At 36.0% G+C, this 27,671-nt stretch overlaps 1 protein-coding gene across 4 annotated transcripts; it reads left to right on the plus strand.

Annotated features, from left to right (window-relative positions):
* The first annotated feature begins 3,925 nt into the window (after positions 1-3,925).
* Positions 3,926-27,505, plus strand: LOC144437200 (uncharacterized). Of its 4 annotated transcripts, none has more exons than XR_013481006.1 (20): positions 3,926-4,059; positions 11,009-11,227; positions 11,679-11,729; positions 14,155-14,294; positions 14,830-14,868; positions 15,938-15,973; positions 16,639-16,677; positions 17,012-17,047; positions 17,472-17,510; positions 18,232-18,267; positions 18,928-19,029; positions 19,589-19,728; positions 20,162-20,302; positions 20,781-22,257; positions 22,554-22,694; positions 23,308-23,475; positions 24,000-24,143; positions 24,502-24,642; positions 25,443-25,608; positions 26,029-27,505. XR_013481006.1 is itself a non-coding variant. In XM_078126089.1 (20 exons), exons 4-20 carry the CDS (start codon positions 14,183-14,185, stop codon positions 26,067-26,069), a joined length of 2,967 nt encoding a protein of 988 aa, XP_077982215.1. In that variant the 5' UTR covers positions 3,926-4,059; positions 11,009-11,227; positions 11,679-11,759; positions 14,155-14,182; the 3' UTR covers positions 26,070-27,505. The 4 variants fall into 4 exon arrangements, 3 of the variants coding, with proteins under 3 accessions (XP_077982215.1, XP_077982214.1, XP_077982216.1); XM_078126089.1 differs by having other exon boundaries at positions 11,679-11,759; positions 25,474-25,608; XM_078126088.1 differs by having other exon boundaries at positions 25,474-25,608.
* The last annotated feature ends 166 nt before the right edge of the window (positions 27,506-27,671 follow it).

Raw genomic sequence — 27,671 nt, forward strand, 5'->3', positions numbered from 1 at the left:
TAACAAGTAAATGAAACATAAACTGTAAATAAAACACTTTTCAATGTCAAAGTATCAATATATTGGGTAGACAGTGTGTATGATGTGTTTTAGTATGTAAATTTCTTTTGTCATACCTATTCAAATAAATCTATATCTTTGGCAAAGTCATAACAGGTGCATATATTTTCCTTAGTTTTGTGGAAAATATTTTGCATGTCTTTCAAGAAAATCTGTTGACAAATTTCTAAAATTGCTTCTCCCTCTACAATAAATCATTGATACCAAAACCAATGAAAACATATATTCAGAAACTCATCAGTGTCAATTCTACGTTTTGAAAATGGCAAAAATATTCATACAAAATCCTGTACACAGGTGAGATTTGTCTGACTTCAATGAGCTGATGTCCAACAGTACAAATCAGGGAGCGTTGTGGGTAAAATCTTGTACAGTGGACCCAGACCTAAATAGTTTGCCAGAATTACGAGGAGAACTTAATTACGGAGAAAAATAATTGTGGCTAGTAAAGTGCTGAAAATGTTCAGAATGTGGTGAATAAATAGGAAGGAATGCCTACGCATAGGGATCAAATAAAATTGTAGATACATTATAGTGCTGTGCTCTTTTGCTTACTTTAATAAAACTCATTAAATGGTCATAGTGATCTCCTGGCCAACCACAACATGTACTGTGACATTTGTTGAGAATGTAAAAAAAAATAAGCTCATCGTCGTACCACTTTAGACAACATTTCCTGACGAGAAACTATTTTTCTTTTTTAGTGGCCTACAAAAATATGCCAACAATTTATTAAAACTACAAGCTACATCAATAATATTTTCAGGACAAGTGCGCTTTGGTATCGCAAATGCATGTATCAAATTATATTCAATTTGAAGTGTGCATTCTTGAGATATAGCCTAATTACCGAAAACCATTAATTATGTAAATTTCTCGTTAATATTCTTGGGATGTTTACCGAAACCTAATTAGTTCTTGTCACTACCCAACAGAACACATGCAATAAATTTCGTTTGAATTGAGCCAGTCGTGTTTTAGAAAATGGTGATAAAGTCGCACCACTTTAGACAACCTTTTCTGACGAGAAACTATTTTTTTCTTTTTTGTGGCCAATCGAAAATATGCCAATAACTTATCAAAACTAAAAGCTACATTAGTAATATTTTCAGGACAGGTGCGCTTTGGTATCGCAAATGTATGTACCAAGTTATAATGAATTTGAAGCCTGCATTCTTGATATATAAATGTAGCCTAATTACCGAAAATCATTAATTACGTAAATTGCTCATTAATATTCACGGGATTTTTACCAAAACCTAATCAAGTCTTGTCATTACCCTACGAAATACTACGTTCTGTTCTTATATCAGCGTAAATTGTATAGCTGATTTGTATCAGTACATTGTCCACCACGTTTCATCTGTGACGGTTTGTTTTTGTTTTTCTAGTACAGTAACTGATGAGCAGAAATTGCTCAAAGTAAATAAAGATTTGTATATTTCCCTTTAAATATCTGAATAAATTACAAATGTTTCATAGCAAAGTGAGAAATTGCCCTTTATAAATGCTCTTGGGAACTACCCAAAGTAGTTTTACATCGTGACAGTTCATTCCACCAGCCCGAGGACAAGCCAAACGTCGCTGCTTAGAGAATGTCTCCTCAGTAAATCAATACTACATTAGTATGGTGTTTTACGCTTTGTCTGATTTGTACAAATTGAACCAGTGCGCCGTGATACTGTTTTGGTAATGTTGTTTACTTATGTAAAAATACTAGCCATAGTATTTCGAATCATGGAAGTTCCACCCACCATCGAATCGACAGGAACCATCAGTCATCATAGTTTATGTACATCCTGAGTGTAGTAAAGTGCTTAAAATGTTCAGAATGTGGTGAATAAATAGGAAGGAATGCCTACGCATAGGGATCAAATAAAGTTGTAGATACATTATAGTGCTGTGCTCTTTTGCTTACTTTAATAAAACTCATTAAATGGTCATCGAATTGGTGACATTTGATGACATCATTTATTCAAGCTTGTGGTCAGAAAGGAAAAGGGTGACCTTGCCCTGAAAGCTTTAGTTTGTGTTCTAATTACTATGCAAGCAAATATATATACGTCCTAAAAATGCTATATATTCCTGTCTGTGTACGTGTCGGTATTCATCCATTCCATAATAATTGATATAATACCCATCTGCTATGCCAATGTCAGAATATGCCCCTCTGTTGAGGTTTTGGATTAAAATCCGTTGTAGATGTTGGCTAATCGTTCATTATTATTTTATCTCGGTATTTTTGTTTGAATTGACCTTCGCGATACATGTTTACATTTTTTGGGGGAAAATAAAGCCCAGACTGGAAAAGCGTAGGCATCTGCCATTGGCTTACTACGGAGGCTTAAGGCCAGAAAAAAAAGCTGTTCAACGGGCCCTACCTACCCATATTTTTGGCATTTCAATTTTTTTTTTTTTTTTTTGGTAATGGGCAAAATATCCTCATGCTGGCCTTGCATGTCAGTGAAATGCACACTTTGATTCAAAATTAAGGGAATTTCTTTATATTTTCTGAATGGTACATGTAACAATATACATTTGAGTCAATTCCAACTTATGTATTATCAGTGGTTTACTTGGCTCTGATGATGCATACAAGCATGAATTGAGATAAAATTAAACTGTTGCATATCCAATATTCACTATTAAAACGAAATGAGCAAAACTTTATGACCATGGGAAGGGCAGTCATTGGGCCATCAAAAGTCTGATAGTCTGAAAGTCTTCAAATGTTTTACTCTTTCTTTATTCATGATTTTTTTTTGGAATCAAATTAGAGTTCAGGAGAAGTCATTTACCACATCTGCAAAATATTTTTCAGCTTTGCCACAACAAAATACACTTCATAGCCAGATAAAATGTACTGCATGTCATAATTGTCTCTCAATTCTGGTATTTTAAAACCACATTCAAGCTTTGTAAGACTTTAAATTATGTTTATGAACGTATTCAGTAATTCATAGCCCAGGATTCATAACATAAAATGACGTTTTCTTTCACATTTCTACTAAACATTTCGTTTTAAATAAGTAATTTATCAATACAATGTAATGCAGTGTATGGTTTGTGTTCATGCAGTGTATGTGACTGTGTGTGTGTATGGGGGGGGGGGGCACATGAACGTATCCACTCATCAAAATATGCTCGTTCCCGACGATCTATTACCGACGATCTTTTTCTGTACGTGCGAATTCGCCTTTTCGGGCATATAAATAACCACAGAATCACATTTAGAAGAAATAGATACATATTTTGATATAATATAATAGCAATAACGCCCGCCGAAGGCGGGTATACACTTGGATTTGATACAATTCGCTCCATATAGCACTCGCCATTCGGCTCGTGCTATATGTCGCGAATTGTACCAAAATCTCGTGTATACCCGCCTTCGGCGGGGGTTATTGCTTAATTCTTATAGCATGGGGAGACTTGAAACGGGATATAAGTGTTCAAATAAGACAAAGTGACGTGCTCAGTAGTATGAAGCACATGTAATCAGCTGACATGAGTTGGACTTACTCGATGTTCGCTTCGAACGTATCTCGAACTCGAAAACCGGACCTCGAAATTCGTTTTAGTATTGGCATACCGACACAAAAATATATATAAACCCTTCAACCAGCCACAATGCGCTCTAAGGCGTCAAGAAGCAGGGAGCGAAATTTAAAATTGAGAAACAATAGCACCATAATTACCCTGATTTTAACCAGCTCAGCCACGAAAACTCCCGTAAGCCACGAACCATACACCATACTGAACGACGCGACTGGTCAATGAAGTACTCGAACATGCAGACAGAAAGTTCAAGGAGATGAGTAATGATATGTATTAAGAACAAACGTACTTAACCTCTGATCGGTTAACTGCAAAGATGGCATCATCGATTCTCGCCTTGACTACGTGTACTGTCTTTCCCAATGACAAGACGCGGACTGATCAACGTTTTGCTTTGATGTTTTGTGTTTGTATGTGACTCGTGAGCAGAAAAGGTAAAAGGTGAGTGCAGTGCTGCTGATTTTAGTCCCGGGTGGGAGGGGGGGGGTACTCGGGTGGGTAATGGGTATACATGTGTACCGTGGTGGGCAAAAATTACAACCACAAACTCTACGAAAATTCAAAAATAGGGGTCAAAAGTCTACATTTTAGAGGGAGAAATATCAGTCGAGATTTTCGCTTTTATAGTATCCAAAATGATGAATTATTGTGACAGTTACGGCGAGTTGAAAATGTCCCAAAGTACGGCGTAACCTTTTACCGGGTGTAGCAAAACCGTTCTAGCCAATAAGAAAATGTTACACGTCATCGAGGTAATAATAACGTACTCTGATTCATGTACTGTATTTCTACAACTTCTGATCGCCTCACTTTGACCTGAACGGTGAGGCTTTAGAGGCGAAATCGATAGTTCATTGTCGGATAAGAGTAAGATTTTCGCTACATGAAAAATAGCCTATACAACAACCTTAAGCGACGTACACGAAGTTTTATACATTGTGATCTGTTTACATTTGCGACGTAAATTATGAACGTATTCAGTAATTCATAGCCCAGGATTCATAACATAAAATGACGTTTTCTTTCACATTTCTACTAAACATTTCGTTTTAAATAACTCATAAATATAATAAGATCAAATAGTATAACCTAAGAGGTTTAATTTTGTTTCACACTAAATATGCTTACATTCAACTGACGAATTTACGACTCAAATTTTACGACCGGTGATTGTATAGCTCGCTACAGCTGGATGATACGTCGAGTCGTGTGCACATGTCTCACTCTTTTCAATGTCGCTGTATCTGTGTTCGGACGACGGACGATTAGGGACAGCGGGTAACTTTGGCAAGTCATTTGACCAGTCCCGGTGTACATGTACATGTATATATATGTTCTACTAACACGATGTACAAAACGCCATCAAATGGTTTTGAGAGACTCTAAAAAACAAGCCCTGGGGAATCAATATTAAAAAATAATGCCGTCCATAAAAAGTACTTTCTGAACTCGGCAATAAAAGTATTTTTGAGGCCGTCCATGAGATCTTAGCAGAATTTTCACAGTTGTATACTGGTTCGCTACTGTTGTTGTTATTAAAGTTGTAATGTTAGCCTTTTACAAAAACAAGAAAGTGTTAATAAAAGAGCAATTTTCTCAATACACACTGGCATTGTACTATCTACTACTACATACTGATTTGATACTGACTGCGCTGGCTGAAAAATTATCAATTTTAGCCACTTCAGTTAGATGGGGGGTGGGGGGGGTGTCCGAGGTCTAACTAAAGGAATTTAGTTTTTATCCTACATCGAACTATTGATTTCTCCCCTTAAGTGCATGAATATATTAATAGTGAGGCATAAATTCCATTTTATTGATGTAATTTGCAAATTTTGTACACACTCACCGTACATTAAATTCACTATCATAGAAAATCCAACCTTGTGATTATATGCTTTGTTGATTAATTCATTTTGCAACCAATGAAACGTTTTCTTTTACATGTATCAGTGTGAAGAAATACTCATCAGCACACTTAGTTGATTGGCGTTTTGGGGTTTCTTGTTGGTTGACCGTGATTGACAATTAGTAAAAAAATCATCTGATTTGTTCCATCACATCAACACTTCAATATGCAAGATTTTGCATGCACACCTATATTTTTGTTTTGTTTTGAAACAGTTTCCACAGTTGTCCCGTGAAATTACTCAGCAGTGATTTGAATTGAAGTCAATGTCTCTAATTTTAATATCAGGTTCTCTTTTGTCAACAGATGAAAAAAACAAATGAAGTTTAATACATGTTACAAAGTCTAAACTGAAGCAGATGATACATTTTATATATTTATATCTTTTATATATATATATATATATATATATATATATATATATATATATATATATATATATATATATATATATATATATATATATATATATATATATATAATCAAAGTAAGTTGGTTGGAACTTGAGGTGCTTAGTTGTAACTCCGAGTTTCACGCTCAATGCGTTCATCAGACAACTGGCAGCTACTCGTTGTGTTACTGTATTTATATGTGTATGGTGTGAAAGAATTTATTGACAGTTAATTGTGTATTGTTTCTATGCATACAAGGGGTCCTAAGATTTGTCAGGTGATGTTACTTTTGAAGTTCGCTGTGGAGAACTTGTTTTCGTGTCGGCACTTTGAGATGAGTTCAGATTTTTTGTTGAGAAGTGTTTGTTTGTCGGCGTTGAGGATGCAGAGTTTTTCAGTTAGGCAGAGGTCGCATCGTTTGGTTTCGTTACTGTATGGGCGTGCTCTCTGTGATACAGACCAGTCTACTTTGAACGTTTTTTTTATTTCTTTTCAGCTGCCAGATGTATTTCGAAAGTTCAGTGCTGTTTGCGTATTTTTCGTGTCTGAAGGTTAGGTTGTGGTTATTGTATCTTTGTTTGAAGGCATGTTCAGTCAGGCCGATGTACAGTTTGGGGGGTTGGTTGCATTCCTCTCTTTTTACTTCTGCGTTGTAGATTATACTGGTGGTCAGGCAGCTTTCCTGTAGGGGGCATGTACTTTTATTTCGGCAGTTGCAGGATTTCTCTTTGGTCGTTGTATTGTTTGTTCGCGATTTTGTTGTTATGTGTTTTGATGATGTTGGCGACGTTTGGCATGCAGCTGCAACTGACTTTCATTGTATTTTGGTTGAAGATCTTGTGTAGGGTTGATTTCTTTGGGAAATGTTTCCTGATGAGTTTTAGAAATATTCCTCCAATGCTTGTTCTCACGTTAGAGCTGAATGGTGGGTTGAACCAGATGATGTTACGCTGGCGGGTTCTTTTTCTAGTTGCTTGTGGGTTGTTAGTGTAGGATATATATATATATATTCATTTTTAGCACAACTGAACTTATCTGATAAGGTTCAGTAGTTCTATAGGCATTGCTAAGTGTCTGTCTGTCTGTGGATTTGTGTGTGTGTGTGTGTGTGTGTGTGTGTGTGTGTGTGTGTGTGTGTGTGAACAACTTAAAGTCAAAAACCGCCAAACCGATTGCCATGATATTTGGGGTCTAGTTGCAATATTGTTCAAATCAAAATGATTTTACCACCGGTGTGTGATTTGGGTTAAAGAATGTGATGTTTGGTCAAAAAACCTAAAAATTAAAAAAACTACTTGGCAGATCGGTCTGAAATTTGGTGGAAACATTCTTAGGGGTGGTTAGATAAAGAATTGTTCACAACATGATGATTCCATCAGTAATATGCAAATTAGGGCTAAAAATGTGGGGTTTTTTGGTCAAAAATCTTTAATTCCAAACCTACTGAGCAGAATGGGTTGAAATTTAATGGGGATGCATCTAGGGGTGTATAGATGATGAAATATTAAGCATATAATGATCTCATTAGTAATATGCAAATTAGGTGTAAAAATGTGAATTTTGGTCCAAATATTATCTCGAGTACTTGGTCAGTGAGACTGAAACTTGGTGAGATGTTTCTAAAAGTGTTATTCTGCAGTATTTATTCAAATCATTTTGACACAATTGGCCCTAGCAACCATGACCACACCCTTAGCAACAACCAAATGACAGTATATTTTGGTCAAATAACAGCATCATCTTGTAGGCAAGTGAGTAAACATTCAAAAATGTATACAAATAACCCTAGCAACCATGACCACACCCATAGCAACAGCCAAATGGTCACATATATTGTAAAGATAACAACAGGGATTAATAGACAAATGAATAAACATTGAAAAAATATATGCAAATATATCTGGCAACAAGACCACGCCCATAGCAACAGCCAAATGATTATGTATATTGCAAATATAACATCAGGGATTCATAGACAAGTGAACGAACCTTCAAAAAATGTATGCAAATATGTCTAGCAACATGACCCCGCCCATAGCAACAGTCAAGTAATCACATATATTGCAAAGATAACAACAGGGTTGGATAGGCATCTGGATAGTCATTCAGCAAGTGAACACCTATACCCACATGTAGCATGCATCAGCATGTGGGTAAACATTTTTGACAACTGTACAGTTGTGCTACAATGCCATTGATGCTATTTTTATTTATTTTCTCCATGTTAAATAAAGTATTGAAAGTACAACTGACAGCCCATGGTCCCCATAAAGTGTTTAATTTATTACTGAGCCATAATAGTCTTCTAAAAAACAAGCCAAGTTTGAATGAATTATCAACCAAAAGACTGCATCAATAGAACAGATAAGCCAATCATAGATAGAGAAACATGTTTGATATGGTAATATCACAACTAATTAAATTTGTGGTACCCACATTGGCTGTCATTGCTACATGAAATAGTAATCTAAGTCTAGAGTGCACTAATCCTAGTGTGTTACAAGGACATAGTCAAGATCAACCTAGTAAATGGTCCAAGCTAGAAGTAGGCAGAAAGAGAAGTGATTGAATTTTGTGTTACTGAAACCAACAAATATATACAGGAGCTTGGTAATGTTTGGTCTTGAAGAAGATTAATATAATAAGTTGAAAAATAGATTGTCCGTTCATAAATATATCCATATGGGACTGTTGTGCATGCTCCCAGCTACTCAAATCTTGAATTTTAGGTTTATTTCTACTATCTCAATAGTGAGAAGGTCATTGACTTCCTCGTACAATTTAATGTGTTTTTCGTTTTTCACCTTTTTTGTTTCAACCAGTTTTTTGTTAAATTCTAATCAGTATTCCTCATAAACGGCAGTTGGATCACAAGGGTTGTCGACTTCTGGATGAACATCCATCCATACACATGTGGGGCAGATACGGAGAGCATGATAGCTATAACAATAAAACAAAAACATTTGTATGGATCATAATAAAATATAGCCATGCATACACAGCAGATAAAATTAACTTGAATAAATTTATAGAAATAACCAAGATGATACACTTTACAAAATGACATTACTCAAAGTAAGCAAAGTTCTGTTAACTTTGGAACTTAAACAAATCTGGTCAAATAATGTGCTTGGTATGATTAACATAATACTGTTAACCATATCTGTTGTTGTTGTTGTTGTTGTTGTTGTTGTTGTTGTTGTTGTTGTTGTAAGTGCATGTTAACTATGATCATAAACAAGTGACACAAAGAAATAACATAAAGTTATTGCAATATGTGACTGATACCTGAAATATGTCTGACATACCTTCTGATACTAGTCTCAACTTTGATATCTCCTGGCTCGATTTGCTTTGGCTCTGTGGTGCTAGTAAGACTAATGACGACGACGCTGTCGGACGAAAAAAAAACATTCATAAGTCTAGTCTATAAACCAATATTGAAAGCAGCTGGCAAAATTGACACAAATAACATTACTACCAAGTGCCAATGTATGATTACATTTATGATTGATATCCAGACATTGCTACACATATATTACTCATGTGTCCACAATTTAAAACCACCCTGATTAAATTCAAAACATTATCTATACATTATTACGGACATGTTTACGAATACCAAACGTGTGTTCTACACCCGGTACTGCAATGACGAGAGAGAAATGAACACGCAATATCACGTGACTGATTAACGTTGTCACGACCGAAAACTACATTGTGTTGATTGATTGATTGATTGATTGATTGATTGATTGATTGATTGATTGATTGATTGATTGATTATTTATTTTTTATGGGACTTAAATTATAAGTTGCCTAAGTCGGGTAAATAGAATACAACGTAAATGTCACATGAGGGAATATTGTAACAAATGAAATTGTATCAGCCAATCCCGGACCGAAGCACACCCAAGTGGCCCAAGTCATCTATGTGACATGCATCAACAAATTTGGCTCGATTCTGTTCTTTTGTGAGCGCTCTTTACATTCATATGACACAATACTATGCACCATAGGTTTTGCCAAACCCAAGCCCGTACATACGAGTAGCCAATCAGAATCCGTCTTACGATATAACACTCAACGTTCGAAAGGCAAACTATAGTAAAGGGTCAGTTCGGTATATGCAGGGTATATGGTAGTTTTCTTTTTGGAATACGTGGTGGCCCTGAAAAGTGCCGTCTGGTTTGTGTATGCTTTCGCACACAATTACATAGCTACTTATGGTCGCATGGAAATTGCGTGCAAGATCACGGTTTGGAAATAAATTATTTTTTCTTGCCTAACACAACAGTGTGTGCTAGTAGACGTATCATATAAATCAATGATGTCGAACTGACCGACCCGAGACCGAACTTTGTGACCTCTAACCCTATAACCATCACTTATGGGTGTGAGTCCCTGTCCACTTGTCCAAAATACCTGTTAAGAACACAAGAAGACAAAACGGCGAGGCGACTGTCATCCATGATAGCAAACATAGTGCCTAAACCCTAAATTTATCATCCACTTACACTCGGGTTTGGTCAATATCTATATATATAATGACACCTTGTAAGGGGCGAGATCAACAGATAGATCAATGTAGGATAAAAAACTGAATTCTTATACTTAAGCCTCAGAACCCCCCACCCCCTTCTAAATAACTTGGATAAAATTGAAAATTGCTTCAAACAGCATAATCAATTTCAAACCAGTAAGTATGTAGTGCTATGAATACATATCCAGTACGTAGAGAGGAAAACATAGTTCTTTTGTTGACACTTTATCTTAGTGATAGCATAAAAAATTTCATTTCTCAATTTGACATTTAAAAATGTTTGTATTTAGGGCTACAAAACACCCATTAAAAGTGAAAATGATTTTGTAGGATGAGAACTAAAGTGGCCCACCCCCTCCCCACCCCAATTAAAATAATTTAGTTTTTCATCCTACATTAACTATTGATATTGCTCCTATAAATCAAATTGAATCGGACTTCTTGAGAGAAAAAAAAACATAGGTGCGAAATTAGTCGAAGATTCAATCCGGTATTGTACTGCTTATTTTTTTAATATCCCCAACCTAACACCATCTGTACTCACAGTATCTACGTGCACCGTAAACAAATGGTCAACACGGGTCAGGCTTTGTGACTCACAGGTACTCGAGACTACTATACCATGTGGATCATTTTGACAGCAGAAGGTGTCGTAAACACATAGTATCAAAGTGTGGGCAGAGAATGACATCGTACGTTCGAGTAATTTAGCCGTTTTGGATTCTCTAGACATGCTTGGAAGATATTTACATGACTACTACACAGGTAAGAATACGTAAATATTGAAGTTCTTGTCGATGTCGACGTCCACAAACGTGTGTAAGTTTTATCACGTTCAGTTAAACCACTTATGGCATACACTATGTTTTTGTTGCAGTATCCGTTAAAGTTTGACAACAACAATCGATTTGAATAAGTCTTCGAGAAACTTGGTTAAAATAGTGTAATGTAGTTTTAGAACAAATTCGAAATATTATAGTGTGTTTCAGGTCAACATTTAAATCATGAAGTACACGCTTATGCCCAGTTAACTCTCCTACATTAACACCTGTCTTGACTGTATGTTAGTAGTTTACTCAAAATGGCTGTCGTGGGAATGGGAGTTTTTTTTTAAAAAATAGACTAGTCTAGACATGCCAGACATATCACCATGGTTGATGCCCTGGAATAAATACGTTAGATACTAATAACCTAAATTTGAATTATTTCTCTACAGTAGACACCAGATAATTGTTAATCAATGAGGGGATAACGTCACACATCATAGGTAAGCTTATGTATCAGAGGACTCGTTCACGTGAGTACATATGTAAATACAATTATATAAAATAAACAGCTGTCGTAATCCTTATGAAAGGAGATATGTAGGGGCAAAGACAGTGGAGGAGAAACTGGCAATGGTAGGGGTTAACATTCCAAGGAATTCAAGCAGCTGTCAAACCAACATTTGACGTAGAACTTGGATAATTTTATAATTGCCAATTCTGACGTATAAGGCACATTGTTCTCTGAGACGATGGGAAATAAGCAAAGTTAGTATCTCACAGACTAATTTTGATATACGTATACCCCGCAATTATGTCTATATATTCCAATTAATGGTATTTCGTCATTCTAATGATAATTTACATTTGGTGACGTCACAAATTTAAAACACCACTTTTTGGCAGTTTTGTTATTTCTAGCTTTCGTTTCATTCTGTTGAGCATTAATCGTGCTTTGCATTGTATAATGATGACGTCATCTATAACCAGACGTGGCGTGGTGTGGCGTGACAAACTTATCATTCTGTTGATACGTGCGGAGGAGGGGGTTGTTTGAACATATTAGATTAAATGCCAACACATAGCTATCGAGAGACAAGCATTCTCCACTGCATGGTCTGCTAAACCAAAATTACAACGTTGGTATTTCATTTGTATCACAACCACTGGTACATTTTTTTAAACCCCACAAATTCGTTACATCATGAATGGTTCGTTATGCACGTGACGTGTTTGTCAATATCCCGACGAGATTTTAATTTATGTCAGTTCCTAAGAAATGGAATATGATCGTTACAATCACCATGCCTCCCTTTCGGTGTAAACTCGCGAGACAAGATTTTCTAATTTGGGTCATGTATATTACATTATTTTGGCTTCTCTTAATGAAAATATTATAGAACTGCATGGAATTCGAAACCAACAAATATTTAAGCAAACAGTAATGTTGCACAACGTTTAATTCATAGTACATTGGCAACCAGACCTTAGCTTCGCAAATTAAAGTGATTAAATAAATGTTTTAACTTGAAAAGAAGTGATACTTTGATGAGGATACATGATCATAAAAAGTTCAGTGTCTTTCAGTTCTATCCGTATAACGGTGAATACCTACAGTAAATTGCGCGATGAATGTACTTAAGGCAGTGGTCGTTTTCGTCTGTATTAGTTTGTTATCATGACCCGATGACACATCTAATCAATCAATGGATAACCTTTTTCTGAACCCGTGGTTGTTTTTCCGAAAATAATGAGATCGTGATGCTGTTATGATAACGTTGCCGTTTACATCTTTGTCTACCATTAATAGGCGCCCTACTTCATCTCTGTTGATTCACATGTCAATGTCCTATATACACCAACAGGTTATTCATTCACATAAGCTTTATACATGTACTAGGAGACGTGAAGAGTTGTACAGTCTGTAACTGTGGTCCCATTTTCGGCCAAAGTCGGTGTACAAAATATGTACATAATATGTACTAAGTTACACCCCAAAAAAAACACTTACAGTGAATTTCACAACACCATTCAGCTTTTCTGTTTGATACAAGCATACAGAAACCAACTAGAAACTGCATATGCCACACTTCAATGGCAATCGCTACTGTACATTTTAGTCTTTAAATATATTACTCTATGCAGACATTCGGGCGCCAATGGTTTTCTTAGTATCAAACACCCCGATGAAGGGAGCGTAAAATGTCCTTTGTTCATTTGATGTCTGTATGGTGGCATGTGTAGTTCATTTCAGTTAGACAAAATGTAGCAAGAAACAACTCATTCATTCAGTTTCCTACTGGTTTAGGTTGTATCAAACAGAAAAGGTGAACGGCATTGTGAAATTCGCTGTATAAACTGACATCCACAAATCATTATACAATGGTTGTTCAGTATGCACAAAGAGGTTTGATAACTGAGACTATTGTTTTTTCGAATTTATTGGTGACCATAATATTATGTCAATGTCATTTTTATATCATACTCGAATACTTGGTGAGAACATCATCAGTGGCCTAGCCAAGGCATGATTTAGCATGTGTTTGTAGTTGGAGTAATGAAACAAGTATATTTCACTATATTTCACCATAATGCTACAGACTGATCCCTTATTAAACTTGTGATTAGTTTTAATGCAAAATATTACATCTTTCAAGTCACAAATATACAGGCCAAACCTATGAGCTGTCCAATTTTGTTACAGTATCGGTACATGTCATTGAGATGAGATGTGGGTATTTAAGAATATCCTTCTTCCCTCTCCCACCCCCACTCCCACCACGAACGAAGATCTCATTTGGCAAACCGCTTCGTGTTCATGTAGTCGCTGAAAATGACCATTCATAAAACCACTAAATAGTGTTATTATTCTTCAACAGTCATCCCTCTAAAAATTGACATGTACATGACCTGTATTTTCTTTTATAGAAATTTGAAGTTTTAATGTTTGACAACCATGGACATGGAAATGTACACCGTACTGTTCCAGCTATTATCAGTCGTAACTGTACCTATGATTATTGCCTTGGTAACTTGTTTCTACGTCTTGTATAATAACATCTGGAGAGGTAAATTGATTTGCCACCGTTTTTCAGATAAATGCATTTGCTTTGTGATCGAATTCATCTTTCATCTTATTTTATTTTATTTTAATTTTTGTTATTTTTTATTATTTTTTTATTACTTTTTTATTATTGTTTTTCAATATTTGTTAAAGTGAGTTGTAGGTATTTAAGATTTGTAATAAATAAAGCAGGTCGATCGACAATGATTTTTTGTATCCACTTAGAGAAGCAATGTGAACAAAGACTCTATGTGTGTAACTCAATAAAAAGCTAAAGCTAAATCAAAGTTTGTTATTGTATGAACAGGAAGTGATTTTTAAATAAATGAACAAAGCAATCACGATGTCAAGTTTGTATATATATATATATATATATATATATATATATATATATATATATATATATATATATATATATATATATATATATATATATATATATATATATATATATATATAATCCACCTTAAAAATTCAGTAATTGCTTTGAGAAGTTTGTCATCATAATGGAAATTAATAATGTGTTATTCTTATGACAGAACATGTAAAAACACGAAAGGCACAGGACGAAAAAATTGGTAAGTTGCATGAATTTTGTTTTCTACATAAAGAACTAATGTCACTGCTCAATTGAAACTTGGTGTGTACAAATCGTTAGGGAGTCTGCAGTAATTACAAGAAGAGAAGGGCCGGGAAAGTTTGGGGTTTTTTTTTTTTTTGGGGGGGGGGGTTTTGGGGGGGGGTCACTTTTTACTTTGACTCACTTTTTTTATCTAGATTTGCATTATTTTGTAATTTTTGCATGATCCCACCGCTGCCACCAGTTCCAAATCCTACTGCTATCACATCCCACCACTGCCACCATTGTAAAGTAATATAATATCAGAATTAAAAGTTAGTTGTGGTGTGAGGAGAGCAGTGGGTCTCACTAGCAGTAAAGGGGGAACAGTGGTCACAGAGGTGGTAATAGTGGGAAAGAACAAATACCTTTAAAAGCTATCAATGTGGTGGGATCTTACTACAGAAAAATTCCCAATCTCTAGTGGAATACAAACTCCGGACCTCCGGACTCCTAACCTCTAGTGGAATACGAATTCAGGACCTGACTCGTAGTATACTTAATACTTATATTTTATATAACATTTTAATAGTACAATGGACTATGTACCAGCTATGTTAGCATAGCTGTAACATAGGCATGTCCCAAAGCCATCCACCAGCCGTGTCAACATTCCCGGTCGACATTGCTGTAACAGCAGTATTTCCCACATCCATGTACCAGCTGTGAGAAATGTTAGTCAGATATTAACAAAAGGTTGCTACAGGGTATTATTCCACCATGATGATGGCTGTTATATGTATGTGCACAACTGTGTGCTTAGGTGTACAGTACACGGCTATGGTGCTGGAATGTGCATAACCAGTATTCTACATCCATGCAACAGGCATATTTTTCACAACCATGTATACCAGGGCTGTGGAAAAATATACCCTGTAACGGGGCTGTGAGGCACGTAGCTGGTATATAGCTGTGCTCTTCTTCTTAGCACAAGGATATGATCACATCCTAACACTGGGAAGTACAAGGTTCGTTGTGTATACATTACCACAAATCTAAAGCAACTTAACTTTATTTTTATTTCACAGTTGCTATCCAAATGGGATTTCAAGAACATACCAACCGTAAGTTGATCTAATTTAGAATTTAATTGAAGCCATCCTTATTGTTCGCTTCAGTATGGATTGGAAAAACAAGGGAGAACAAATATCAAAGGAATGTGTGGATAATTGTCCTTAGGCAAATTAAAAAAAAAATTATTTCCGATAACATGACTTCGTAAAAAGGGTAGGAAGAGGTCAGAATTCTATTTTGTTTTACTTTTGATTTAAAAAAAAACAAACATTACTTCGACCCCCACCATAAGATACTCGTCGATCACAATACTTCCAAGAGAATTTGATGAGGTGTAAAACGTAGACGTGTACTAGACGAATAAATGAAAGGGTTTTAAAAGAGGGTGTCGACGTCCATCTGCCATGCCAATTATTCGTTATGTAAAAGCTTACCATAAGCGTGGGTTGCATATACTCATTTAGCGTGTGTCGGAGAATGTAATTGAACCATGGTAGTTAATAAATAGCCATCATCTATATGACAGGGTGCGATTTTCAATCATTCGATAAAATCTAAGGCATTTGATGATATGATTGTTTTATGTAAGTTTACACACGGTGACAACAGGTGTGACAAACATAAATAGTTCCCCTGCCACCAAATAATGACAATCAGGTGTGTTCTAATCATAACGTAGACTTAGTTTCTTTAATTTCCTTCCTAATTTCCACAGAAAATAACCTTCATAAGGAAAAGATGGAGAAAACACTTGGTGAGTAGCAACACAACGAAGTAGCGATTGAACATATGACTGCAATTTGTTGATATATGATGCTTGGTGGCAGTGAATTCAAATTCAACAACGATTATATATATTCACATCAATGCAAATTGACATATATTGTATGTGATTACCGAAAATACGGATCGTAAAATGAGTGTAAGCGTGAATGGTAAATAATTGAAACTTTCAATGAACAAATCTTACTCTAAAACAGTCTCTTTGTGGATGACATTTCAGTTAGTTATCACTACTTCAATACTACATGTTTCACAGTAGAAACCTGACTGATAGCAAACTAAATTTCCCTTTTCTTTCGTTACAGACAACATTGACAAGGTTCTACTGGAGATGAAAATTCGTAAGTTATCGACGATATATATACCTATCTCTTCACCCTCTGCAAGAGACGGACAGTTGTATCTGTTCTGACTTTTTTGTTCCCGCATACGTTACTCCTACTGTGTATCATTCTAATCCGAACTGAGCTTTACTAGTGAATGTATTCAAGCAATTCAGTGACTCGATTTTAATGTTCCACGCACTTAAAAGGAACTTAACTTTGATTCCAGCTCATGTACACCTCTGACCCCTATAAGTCTTCTGAGTGTACACGTAGACTGTGAGATACTTGTATGTCGTGTCGTTCCGCCTTCACCGGCCTGTGACAGGGTTTGGCCGATGAGTGAGGGCACCCCGTCACGGCGTACATTACAGACTAATGACAGTATAACATATATAATGTATTCTACAATAATATTCTATGTATATTGTATTTATGTTAGAGTATGAAGTTTACAGAGAAGATGAAAAAAAGAAACTTGGTAAGTTAACTACTTTTATAGAACCTAGTCTTGCATTACAATGTGCTGTGTGTATATGTATGTATGTATGTATGTATGTATGTATGTACGTACGTATGTAATGTTCTGCACGAAGGAACACATCCGTCACCTCCACACAGAGTACGAAAATCGTTCATATAGATGAGAATTGTATATATTTTTAATCAGTAAAGCAAGTTGACTGTGTTTTCTACTGTACTCGAAAAATGTCGTAAATCAACATAGTCCGAGTCTGTATTTGTATCACAAATTTATTTATAACAAAGTTACCAAATCTAACATATAGTTTTTATTTGACATCTGTGCTGTCAATTTGTTGTTTTACTGAAATAAACTAAAACTAAAGTTATTATTGTGCTAAGAAAGTGATTTGTAACCAAACTGGGTAAACACAAGGCTTAGTAATCACTACGTCACGTCACGTCACGTCCAGTCTGTCTGTGCCTGCGTTTGTCACTTCTCCATATATTGAAACATTACCATGGATGTATAAATTGTTTGATTTCTTGTGTTTACTACTTGTAATTAAAAGTGAACGAAATGTTTGCATTGTCAGTGCATTAACATCAATTCAAATACTCAAATCAAAATTGAGGCGAAAGGCGATTTTATTTCAAACTGGACAGATAAGATTTAGAATTTCAGAAATGCTTAACTTTGCTATTCTTAATTTTAAAAATGTTTCCATTCGTTATTACAGCCGCATTAGAAAAAGAGATACAAGACCTTGATAATCGTAAGTTTTACTGAAATACATATAAATTATTATTATTTTTCTTAAAAGAAAAAATGTTGCTTTGGGATGTCAACATCAGCTCAATGACTAGAATTTATTAATTTAAAATATTTGTCAGTAAATAAATTATCATTCATGATCGTATGAGGGCAACAGTCTATGTATTGGGACATTTAGGTTTAATTTATAATAAAGGGTGACCCTGTTTTATTTTCTGTTTCTCATTACCCGACCGACCAAAATTTTGAGCACCGACATCAAAAGAAAAAAGAAAGAAAAATTCGCCCGCCCTTAATATTTTGCGGAACAGCTCCCTCTCTGGCAAGAATATGCAAGTGTTTGGACTGTCGAAGTCATCTACGGTCATGGTGGTGGCAGCGCCGACACTTGTCCATCAAGAACAAAGCATTTCTTTCATGACGGAAGTTATTCAAGTAGGGAGGGGAGGGCCTTGGAACGTGCTAATTATATAGAGAAGCTGGGAAAGGGCTTGTTACCAGGAATCCTATAAAAAAAAGAGCGAGTGGATTAAAACGGGAGGAAGACACATGATGAAGGTGATATTTTTACTTTTTTCATAAAATCTATATTTGGTAATGAGAAACATAAAAAAAATAATAGGGTAACCCTTTATATTTTCTATCTTGAAACAAATATCAGGCCAACGATTTGTAACACCAATGAGTCCAGGGAAAGACGCGCCGATTGTAACCGATCTCAGTCCTAGGATGCGTAAGATTTCAGTCACGAAGACGGCAGCAGGTGAGTTCTCAATTCTTAAGGCAGATCATCACCAATTGAATTGAAATCATATTTGAATTGTAAAATTTATAAAAATCATCATGGTAACTAACCAGACTCATCGTTATGTACACTCATTACAAGTTGTTTAACTAATGGTTAACACGAGCGCCAACAACGGTAGATATTTATGTCAAAGTACACTAGTCTATATCTAGTGGACTGCAAATTTGAAATAGCAAAAGTTCTATCGTCATGTTGTAATTGTTATCGTCAATCAAAATCATTCGGCAATTTTGGCAGCTCATGTTTGGTGAGAATAACAATAACTTGATCACATCGCCACCTAGTGGTTAGGTTTGTCTAACCACAGTCCCTCTAACCAGCAGAGACCCTGGACTGTGGTGTTCTGATGAACACAATTTGTCTGTTGGAATGCCCTTCAATCCTTCGTGTTGCTTAACTTATATTCCACAGAGTACATTTCATACAATATACCAATACTAACATATTAGCTAAATGCTTACTTTCCATTCCATTTATAACCGCGAAATACGATAATTGTTTCTTTTCAATTCAGGTCTGCTTGAGTTCATGAGGGACGCAAACCCTCAGTTCTTTGGACGTGATGACATATTGGACAACATTAACGGTTCTTATTTAGAGGACAGACCTGAAGGGGAAAGTATTGATCCAACCAAAAGAAAGACAGTTGTACATGTATGTCCTACTTCTTATCAATTTATGAATCCAAGTAGTATTACCTCGAACTTTTTTTCGATGTTTAGAGACTGTATACTATCCTGTGGTATGGCCAACCCGTGTCGACAAACCCATGCTGTTGAGCCATTTGGCATCAAGTGCGTATGTTATTAATTTTGGAACAGATAAACGAATATTCTATTCTATTACTTCTATTTTCAAAAAAGGCTCCATTTTCAACATTTCGATGAAAATGAGCGTTTGGTCTTCATGTTTCAATACGTCCTCAGACCACTATAGATTTTTCTCGAGCGGTATAGTGACGTATACGTCCTACTTCTGGTGTCAAAACATAGCGGCTGTCATCATGAAAAAATGAACGACCAATATTTGCTATTTCGATTTCCCTGGTAAGCCTAACGATTTTTACTTTCGAAACTATATTTACCAGATAATAAATGGTCTTGCTGGATGTGGCAAATCAGAAATCGCTATCCAATATGTCAAAAAATACTTCAGTGAATACACGAGTGGTGTGTTATGGATTCCTGCAGGCTCTACTGGTACATTGGACTATGCCTTGAAACAAACGGTAAGTTTTCCTCCTGAAAATGAAATCATGATCACCTTCATGCGTATTGACAGTTTCTATCCTTTTATCCTTTCATCATTTTATCTCCATTTCCAACCATTGAAATCACTCAAGGAATTATTAGGATGTCATTCTCTTGTTTGGCCGAGGAAAACACTAGGGTCATGGTCAGAACAAAGCGGTAGACGATGAGAAAAACAACCCTTAGGTCACGAGCATTTTACGGCTGAATGAAGAAATGTGTACACTAGAATAAGCTATAATCATACTTTCTCAAGCATGTTTTATGGAAAATCGAGTAAAATAAAGGCGATTTGGAACGTTTTGGTATTTCGAGCACCAAGTCCATATAATCAATGAGGCAGACCCAAGTTGTCATGACGTAGACAGGCCACTAGGTAAAAAAATACGTGCCCGGGAATTAATGTGTATAATGGACCCTGAAGTTAATCAAAGGTATTGTGTATTATTTTTGCAGTACGAAAAACTGCAGATTGTGGAAGGGGTAAAAGACTTCAGGGCTGATTACATCCAAAAGGCCATCACCAATTGGTTGGAAGAAAAATCTGATTGGCTGCTTGTATTGGATAATGCTGATGATTCTCAGTGCATATATGATTACTTTCCGAAGTTACCCGATGGAGGACATATCATCATAACATCACGTGATACAAGCTTCAAGTCATCGCTTTTTCCAAGTATCAAACCTCCGTTTGATGTGAAACCGCTACGGCAAGAAGAAGCTGTGTTGTTATTGGCTAGATCGTACTTTGAAGTTTCCGGTAAAGGCCCTGTTAGTCACGATGTAGCAGCCAAAAAGGTACAAGACATGAAAGAAAATCGCCCAGAAGAATACGAAGCTCTTCGTTGGCTTGCTGGTCCAGATGGCCTAGATGGTCTCCCTCTAGCACTGAATACAGCCATAAGGTACATGAAAGAGAACAACAGATCATTTGTGGAATATAAGGAATATTCTCTGACGTGTCTCACGCCTCAACTTTTCCCGGACTCGGAGGAGGATCCACTAAATGCCTGGTTAAAAAGAAATAAATGGATGCAATATTACGACAAACTCAAAGAAAAGACACAGAGGTCCTTGACATCCTTTTTGGACCTCACTAAAGAAGATCTCTGCTCGGAAGATGTCGGGATGAATGACACTGAAGCCGTCACATTCATTGAACAGAGAAATCATGATGTCAATGTCAAGAAATGGGTGTACAAACGAAAAAGTGTCTTTGCCACATGGAGTCTTACTTTCCGAAAGATTGATGACATGCCACATGGCCGTGCCGCCATGGAGTTACTGCAACTCTGCTCCTACCTGACACCTACACTTTCAGAGAACATCATCGTCAAGGGAGCCGAGTTCATCTCACTGGAAACGTTAAGAGGAGAGCTGCTGACTAATGTCAAAAGTTACCCAAAGCAGTCGCATAAGGATGTGCAAATTGAGAGGAATTTAGACAACATCATGCGATGCCTGCGAAGATATTCTTTGGTTGAAAGCTTGCCAACTGTCCAAGGAAAACGCCAGATAAAACGTAGCTTTACCATTCACCGGGTGATTAGGAAAGCAATCAAGGTAAATCTAACAGAAGAAGAGGTAATCAAAACCATTTCCTGTGCCATAAAATTGCTAACCGGTCTCATCCCCAGTGCCGATGAAATCCAAAGAAGGTCTACCCGTTGTTATGAGCCCCTTCAGGAAATACATGAAGAGGTTTCTATGCATGTCAAGATTCTTTCACGCAATCTAAGACAGGAATGGCTGGAGTCAGCAAAGAATGAGATAGAAGATCCTGTACCACTCCTAAATGCAGTTGCTTTATACTTCGAGAATTTCAAATCGAGACCGGAAGAAGCTCAGATATTGTATGCAAAAGCTTTCGAATGCACCACAATACTAACAACAACGGAGGATGTCCAAACAAGATATCGAAAACTTGGAAATGGTGAGTTCGAATGACAACATGTGATTTAGAATGACGTAACATTGGTTGTATATATGATCAGACGATATGTGTACTCAATGATTAATTTAGTGAATAAATAAACCAGGATAACAATTATCCTGAGCAAAAACATCTCTGAAGGTATGTAAATCCCTCAATTCTTTGACTCGTTGTAGTTAGCTACTGGATTCATCATTAACGTGATTTCAATCTTTTTCAACCAGATATTCAATTTTTAATCCACATTTTTATTCTTCATGTCTGTTTCATCATATAGACTCATTTCTTTGTTACAGCACAGTGTCAACTAGGGATAGTTCTCCTCAAAACTGATGAGAGAAAAGAGGCGTTAACTCATTTAGAAGCTGCCGGACAGCATTACAAGAAATGTTGCTCTGATGATGAAGAATATGACAGTGATATAGATGTAGCTAAATGTAAGCTGAGATACTTCAGAGCTTTTACTTATGCACTGTAGGTGAAATATTGTCTTCAGACAGGGCTTTGCCAACTTTTATCGAATGACATTTAGTTTTTATCAATATATGATATAGTACAGCCCATGTCTGCAAGGAGTACAATTACACTGCAATACATTCTTGAATATCACACTGGATTTGCATATGTGAGAAATACACTCGATACAATTCTGATTCAAAAAGGGAAAACGTTTTGTCTTTTAAGCTCGCCCATTAAATAATGACATTGTCTGGTGTTTAAAAAAACTAATAACAACCGATCTTTAACATACAACCTGTCGACACTCTTAAAGGCCATTCTCATGTTCTCTTAGTAGTGTTATTTACTAGTATATCTCAGTGTTGATGTCATTCTTTTCTTCGTAGAGTTATATAAGGCAACTGTCTTTCACCCATAAGTTTTTATCAATACGTGAACTAGGTCTTTAAAATTTTCATTCGACGGTGACTATTTAAGGAAGAAGTACGGTCAGGCTAATATGTTGCCTTGTTTTTATCACTGAGAAATACACGAAACATTTCTCTGTTCTCCTAATTTCGATTATAACCCCAGCTTTTCATTGTCAAACAGATCACTACCTCTTGGCACGAGCACATGAATCCGAATACTTGAGACTTGATAAACCTCCACCAGACCGCATCAAGAAGGAGATCGAGGAAAATGTCGAGAAAGCCATCTCCATTTCTAAGAAATATTATGCGAAGGTTGGCAAAGAATATGGCGAAGTGACAGCTATTAGTATGTGTTTATTTTGATTCTCTCTTTAGTATGCACCTCTTTGACTAATTTCCATGAAAATCAAAGTTCTTGAAATCTCAAACCTTGACATGAAATTAAAGCTTGTTCTTGGTCCTGCTGAAATAATAAGAAAAATCAGGGCTCGTCGTCTTTATCTTCCATCGGAGTGAACACATGGTCGGTGACAATATTGGATTCTAATTAAAATGGTATTATTTTGACCTCTATTACAAGAGTTGAGAATGAGGGGGGGGGGGGATTTCCTTTTGGGAACAAACACGCGGCAACAGATTTGGACTTTTATTTCCGAGGTAAATACCATGTGATAGTGGAGTTTTCGATGTTTACAATGTTTAATTAAAACCAGTGTAAGTTATAGCGAGGTACAGAATTATTTTGCAGTTGGTGTGTCGCTCATGTAACAATATTGCTAATTATGTACCATAAAGTCTTATAGTCTGAAGTGCTTCTTCAGAATGGGTATGGTACGCAGTGTTATCCTTTTGTTTTCGCATTATATCTAGGCATGCATGAATTAGCATTATTTCGTCTTCAAATGGGACCACGTAACATGAAGAATATAGAAAGTCTGCTGAACGAATCATTGGAGATAAAACAAAGTGTTTGGGGAACTGAAGAAGGTGGAGAACACGTCAGCATTGCTATTGGTATGTCTAGAAAGAGAAATCTTTGGCATATACGTGTGATTGAAAAGTTGACGATTATCTGATATTTATCGAAAAACATGTCTAAAATCACTGATCAATAAACTGCACCAACTCCCCAAGCACATACATTTTAAAAGGTACATTAAGCATCTCCCTATTACGTTGTGTGAAAGTTTATCTATGTTGTAGATTTCTGCTGTTGTGGTGGTTTGTTTGCGTGACTGTTTGCACTTATTTGTTCGTTCGGCTTTTTGTTTGTTTACTCACTCATATCTTGAGGCAATATAATTGTGACGGAGTACGTCAACCTATATGCCCATAGTTACATAATTATTAAGGTGATTTCATATTCTTCTAGGTATGACGGATTTGGCACGGTTCTATATCCTAAATCAAGATGGTACTAAATATGACGAAGTAGAGGATCTCTTATTGAAGGCTTTGAAGATGAAAGAGTGCGTTTTGCCGCATAAACAACAGTCTAAAAGCTGGCAATTAGGTAATTGTAAATATTTACAACAATATACTCTGATGTGGGCTTTTTTTAAAGACGTTGTCTGGCCAGCAGGTGATTTTCCTCAGTTCAGCGACTCAAGGTCAAGGGCGGAAGCAAATTTGACACTCATCAAATATTGGCAATGGAGGACAGTTCAGTAGAACGAAACCATCGTCTGACTAAACAAAAATATTACCTAATATTGGTACAATTTATTGATTGCCTGGACAAAATATTTAACACACATGATGTAACTAAATCGTATATACGTATTGTCTGGCGCCACAAAAATATATTAACGTTGCTACATATCGGCTAGCATGGCAAACATTTGAAGTACAATTGTTACAATTTTAATGTCAGAAAAAGGGTGTTTGTTAGAATGTACATATTTTTGTGACGATCTGCTAAGAGAATCGTAGCTCACACAAAGAAAATGTAGCAATATTGGTAAGATTTTTTGGTTTTACTCCAGATAATGAAAAGAATGGTTTTGGTCAAGCCAGACGTAACATGTAGCAACATTTATTAATAAGATTTTTGTCTCAGAAGATGATTTGAATGTAATTACTAATGAAGTGAACCAATGATTATATCGTCCATAACCAATCATGTATTCTTGCACATCAAAGACACTTTGTAGTATTTATTTGTTGTAACCAATTTCTTTAAAATCAAATCATGTCACCATTGTCACACAGAAGTAAAGTATTTGAAATAGACTGTCTTCTACGACGACTTGTCTAGCTTTACTATGCAAGTTCATTGCAGTGTGATTAATTCCTTTTTTTACGTCTGATTAGTCCTGATATGCTCTCTCACACGTGTTCTCAGGGGTTTACTACCTGGTGAGACTGTATATGTTACTAGAAAAGGAAGATGAGGAGAAGCGATACAGGAAAATGTTGAAGGAAGTGGACACCGAAGGATCATTTGACGAACTGTTCGAGGCTAGCGACCCATACAAAGGTATTTTGATGTTTGGATTTGATATATCGTCTTCAACAGGGTACCCCACTCAGACTGCACGCTTAAAATCCGTATATGTGCAATCTCATTTACACTGCAAAAGAAAATTACAGATGGTAAAAGAATTACAAGTTTCCAGTGCTGTTTCCAACTTGATAAAGATTTACTTACCATGTCCAAACACGTTTATCAAAGGTTAATAACTACGGTTGTATATCGAAATAGCGCAGTGCAGTTTGAACACAAGCAGTAGCATAGCCTAACATTACAGATTGACCAGTCTTAGTGTATGTCGTTGTTTGATAGTGTTGTGTATTTTGAATATTTTTTTCAGTAGACACTAGTGCACGTACGTAGCTAGTGGTAGTCTTATAAAAAATATGATAAACTGATTTTCCCTTTTCGTTTGATTACATCTAGCCTACCCACCTGACGTCATTCTGTGGTCACGAAGCATATGAGGAACATAACCGGAAGGCCCACGAACTCTGTATACTATATATAAAGAGCCGATACTCACATTGGACACAGTCACGTTGCAAAACGTATAACAGTGTAGAAAGAACATTTCTAACAGTATGTTATAACTTATAGGATAGAAGTGGTGACCGCGTTTGAAACGATGGACACCACTATGAAAAGAGTTTGGACTTGAATGACTATAAAAAAGTAGTGACATTAACTACAATTACTCCTTTAGTTTAGTCGTCCATTTAGGTCTATCTCTCTGTCTCTAACTCTGACATGTAAGGCTTTTAGTCGAGCAGACTTAAGCACATAACTAATGTACGGAATATATAGCATAAACAGGCTATAAGACCACACTTACGATCGAACACATGATTATAATGTAATGTGATATCAATATAGCAAAATTGGACATCATTTTATTTCAAATATGTACTATAAACAGAACTGTGGTAGCAACACCTATTTTTCAATCTTTGAACATGAATAATATCTTTGTTTTATTATCTTCAGAAGCGTAGTCGTCTTCAGTTTTGTGTAGTAAGTTGTAGAATGTTTATGCTTACCTATCAGATGTATGCATTTAGATAAAAAAAGTTGACCTTTGGCCTTGTTATGTATGTAGTAAATGTAAATCATAATGACAAAAAATGTAATAACGCAATTTGTAAGGCATTGATTGTGTCTTTTATAAAAAGTCTGCAAACAGCAATTTCTCATGTATTCCAAACACTACTCTATCAGGTGGAGGTTACCAAAGGTTATCCTTTTCTATGGCTATCACATTGCGTTGGTTTAGGGTCACCGAAGGGTCAGGCAGAGAGACTACATAGACACTTGAAGCCATCGGACTCTTGTAGTGGCGTGTTTAGCCAACAAACAGTGACTCATACAAGATGAAAGGAACACACACTAAGTCATTGTTTTGTCATCTGGTTACTGTTAACGTGTTCAAATAATAGAGGTGACTTGGATATTAATTTCACAGGAAGAACCTTGTTTTATAAGTTGTTTAGTACACTTCAATGATTATTTCATAAAGCTGAAATGACTAATAATTGTTAAAAGTGACTGAGTATGAAGTGAATATTTCTTGCGTGGAGTATTATAAAATTCCAAACCACTTTAACAGTCATAGTATGTGTCATTGTGTTCCCAGCTTTCTGACTAGATAGGTAGAGATGAAACCACGTGACGACTGTTGTCGTGGTATCATCTCATTAACAAAATAAATCGCAGAGTTCGTGCCTGTCCCTGGTCCACTGTCCAGATGTGTTTTAATGCGAACTTAAAACACATCTTTTTAAATGGTATTATCAACTCTATATTAATTTTATTTCCATATGTGTTATACTTTGCAGTCATTTTCAGCCATTTTTGTTGTACTGTTATTTGTTTAATGTTTTCACCATGTTTTATTATATTATGTGCCGCGCTTTTGAATCAATATTGAAAAATAGAAATAGCGTTTTATAAAATAAATAAACTTTAAACTGTAAACGGTGTATAAGATATATCATCATCATCATCATCATCATCATCGTCATCATCATCATCATCATCATCATCATCATCATTCGAATTGCCTAGCTCCC

The sequence above is a fragment of the Glandiceps talaboti genome, chromosome 7 (genome assembly GCF_964340395.1).
Source record: "Glandiceps talaboti chromosome 7, keGlaTala1.1, whole genome shotgun sequence".
Taxonomy (NCBI): domain Eukaryota; kingdom Metazoa; phylum Hemichordata; class Enteropneusta; family Spengelidae; genus Glandiceps; species Glandiceps talaboti.